The sequence below is a fragment of the Aplysia californica genome, unplaced genomic scaffold, assembly GCF_000002075.1.
Source record: "Aplysia californica isolate F4 #8 unplaced genomic scaffold, AplCal3.0 scaffold00113, whole genome shotgun sequence".
NCBI lineage: Eukaryota > Metazoa > Mollusca > Gastropoda > Aplysiida > Aplysiidae > Aplysia > Aplysia californica.
Genome location: NW_004797383.1, coordinates 749219 through 752476, shown reverse-complemented (window position 1 = coordinate 752476; position 3258 = coordinate 749219). Strand labels below are relative to the sequence as shown.

General features: G+C 38.7%; 1 protein-coding gene across 1 annotated transcript in view; it reads right to left on the bottom strand.

Annotated features, from left to right (window-relative positions):
• LOC106011431 (probable 3',5'-cyclic phosphodiesterase pde-5) overlaps nt 1–3258 on the bottom strand; it is a 25629-nt gene that overhangs the window by 12504 nt on the left and 9867 nt on the right. The window contains exon 5 of the mRNA XM_035969083.1: nt 2320–2413. Within this exon, the coding sequence (XP_035824976.1) occupies nt 2320–2413 (94 nt within the window). The remainder of the gene's footprint in view (nt 1–2319; nt 2414–3258) is intronic.

Below are 3258 nucleotides of genomic sequence, written 5' to 3'. Positions count from 1 at the left end.
ATGATGAGGATGATGATAATAATAATAATAATAACAATAATAATGATAATACATTCTCGAAAAAATATTATGGCCCTTATGACAGGCCGAGGCCGTCTAATCTGATAAGATGTTGGTCGTGATTTACATCATAATATATACGCCAGACTGTGGCCTGCGCAATCAAATGATGTGTATGGTTTTTGGAGGATCGGATCAAGTTATGCCAAAGTGGTGGGCTCCGTCCTTTAATATTGTCAGGTTATGACAAAGTGGTAGCTTTGCCATTTGTCAGGTTGTGACAAAGTGGTGAGCTCCGTCCTTTGTCAAATTAAGACCAAGTGGTAGCTTTGACACATGTCAGGTTACACCAAAGTGGTAGTTTTTTTTCTTTGTCACGTTGTGCCAAAGTTGTAGCTTTGTCCGCTGTCAGGTTGTGCTAAAGTAGCTTTACCCCTCCCCATCCCCCCCACCCAACCCCCCTACCTCCCTGCCACGAATCCACACCCCCTCTCAAAATCACAATGAAAGAAAATGTGGGTGCCCTCAATTGCATAATCCGCATCAAGCTGGAAATTAAAGAAACTTTCTGCGGTGGCCACTGATTATTAAAGTCAAAGGTTTTACGCAACAATCAAACGCTTATCGTTATGCTGGTCTAAATCAAACTAGAAAGGCAGAACTTTAAAGAAGACCAACCCCCCACCCCCACACCAAAAATCAAAAACTAAAACGCCAACAAATAAATAAAAGTGCAATTATTGCTTGAAAAGGCGTCTACAACTACATGTATGGCGTTAGGAGAAAAAAAAAAGAGAATAAATTTTAAGGTAAGACCCCCAAAACTAACTTGAAACGCAGGGGATGAAAAACCTTCACGAAGGCGTGAACCGTTCCCTGTTCTTCATTCTTCAAACTTGTCGTGGCCTTTGACTTTTAACTTCAGTTAGGGGCAACACTTTAATTTGGAGCATAATATATATTTGGAAAGAAAATGTCTACCTCAAACATTGGCCGCTAAATGTACCTCCAAAGAGAACCGTTCAACTTAAAAGAAAAACAATAACCGAAAAAAAAACCCGTCTTGAAAAGCATGGCAACTTACCAGTTTACCAGATGTATTGTCTTCTCAGAGTTTTTAGCTTTGTTTCTTTCTGTCTTCCTCAAACTGCACGAGCCAAGTATATTACTGTAAATGGCCACAGCCCACTAAATACCGTGCACCAAAAACCTTTTTTCCCTTCTTTTGTTGGCGTTTTTGCTCAAATTAGGGTTGCTCGGGGCAACACGTTTCAGGAAAGAGGAATATTTATATTAATATTTTATACTAAAATTCCACTTTGAAAAGCCAAGGGCAACAAGTTCTTCTAGTGAAGGCAGTCAATTTGAAAACACATTTACGTCCCTTTGTCGGTTCCCTTTTCTGTTTCTGAAGTTCCCGGCTCTCTGCTTGTTTTCCAAATGATAATATTCAAGTTTTCTTGTATTTGCAAAATTAGAAATAAGTTTTCGTGAATGTGCTGTCCATAAAGATTGTGACATCTAGATGAACATTCATATTTGTGTGTGTGTGTGTGTGTGTGTGTGTGTGTGTGTGTGTGTGTGTGTGTGTTATAGAACTTTCCTATATTTTAAATTATTTTGTATAGGACTTCCCTATAAATTTTTCTTAAAGAACTTGTCTCTGTTTTTTTTAAAGAAGAACTTTTCCTATTACGTGTTTGTTAAAATCAAGTCCTCTGTTCACTCTTTCTATTTTGGAAAGTACAGGGTGATCCAAAAAAAACACCTTTACAACTTGTTTTGTAAACATCTTCTTCCATACTGAAGTTTTGCGTTTCAGATTTGAACTTAACGTTTGGAAGCCAAAAGGAATTTGTCTGATATGTATTTTAGATAAAGTCCATTGAATGGTTTTGCTCTATATGGCGCATTAAAAAAACAATCCATTTTCAATATTGTCGCCATTTTCATAGCAAGACGCACCAGTTCGCATTAGGCCTACCACTAAAAGATGCAACAATCGCGCCATATTGTAAGCTACAACAGTCTAACAAGTCAACAGAAGTTTGCTTATATTATTTTTCCCAAATTTCGTTTGCCTGTTTAGATCCTGGTTACGTTTAGTAAAGAGCAGAGAGCTTTTTGTATTGAACATTACCTCTCCACAAACTCACCATCCCTGACATTTTGTAAGTTCTGCGCACGGCATGGAGAGAATGCTTGGGTGCCCTCAAGACCTTTGGCGTCATGAGTAGAGAAGTTCCGTCAGTTTGGATCTACAGCGAATCAGAACTTAAAAGTTCTTTAAAAAATGACCACTTCAAGTCGAACACCCACCATGCGCAGCACTTTAAGCGTCACCAGAGTGCAGATTTCAGTAGCCGAGTCCCATGAGACGCCTGTCCGTGGAAGATCTGCAGCTAGGACTTTCCTACACATCAACAGTCTGCATTCTCATGGCAGATCTTAACCTACGACTATACCATGTTCATCTTCGCTAGGCCGAGATGACATGGATCAGAGCAAGGCAAAGTGTTCATGATTCCTCGATTGTCTTGTAAAGAGGGATAATTTCCTCGATGACATTTGGTTTAGTGCAAAGCCCATTTTCACCCCGCGGGATATGTTAACTCCAAAAATGCTGTCTATTGGGCACCCCACTCTATTGTCTCTAGTATGCCACTTTTTAGTGTGTGGGGCTTTAAAAACTCATGGTTTAGCAGGTCCTCGTGTTAGGGCGCCACTGAACATTTCGAACGACGCTTTAAAAATGTGTCGAGTCCAAAGGAGGGAATGTGGAGCACTGCTTCTAGGAATTTCAGAATGAAATCACTAGGTTTTTTAAACTCTGTAAAAGAAATTAAATACTGTTTAAATGTCACAGGGATGGAAAATTAATGTCAAGGAGAAAATAAAGAAAAAGGTCAACTAATCTTTTCACGACTTCCTTTACAAGATTTTTAAACATTGGTGAACTTTGCGTTTTTGTGTGCTGTTTTTCTTTTTTAGCCATTTCCGTTTTCAAACCATAATTCTTCTTCGTGGATTTTATATCAAACAAATTTCTTTTGAATGAATTATATCTCTTTCAAATTACAGCATTCTGGAACAATTTTTGCGCGAGATATTTAGAAATAAAGTTTTAAAGTTTTTTTTGGATCACCCTGTATATTATTGTGGCATCCCTCCCACCCTTGTCACTAGGTACCTACATCCCTACTTTACGACTAATTCCATCCCCCCCCCTCTCTATCCAGTTACGTAGATGATTGTAAA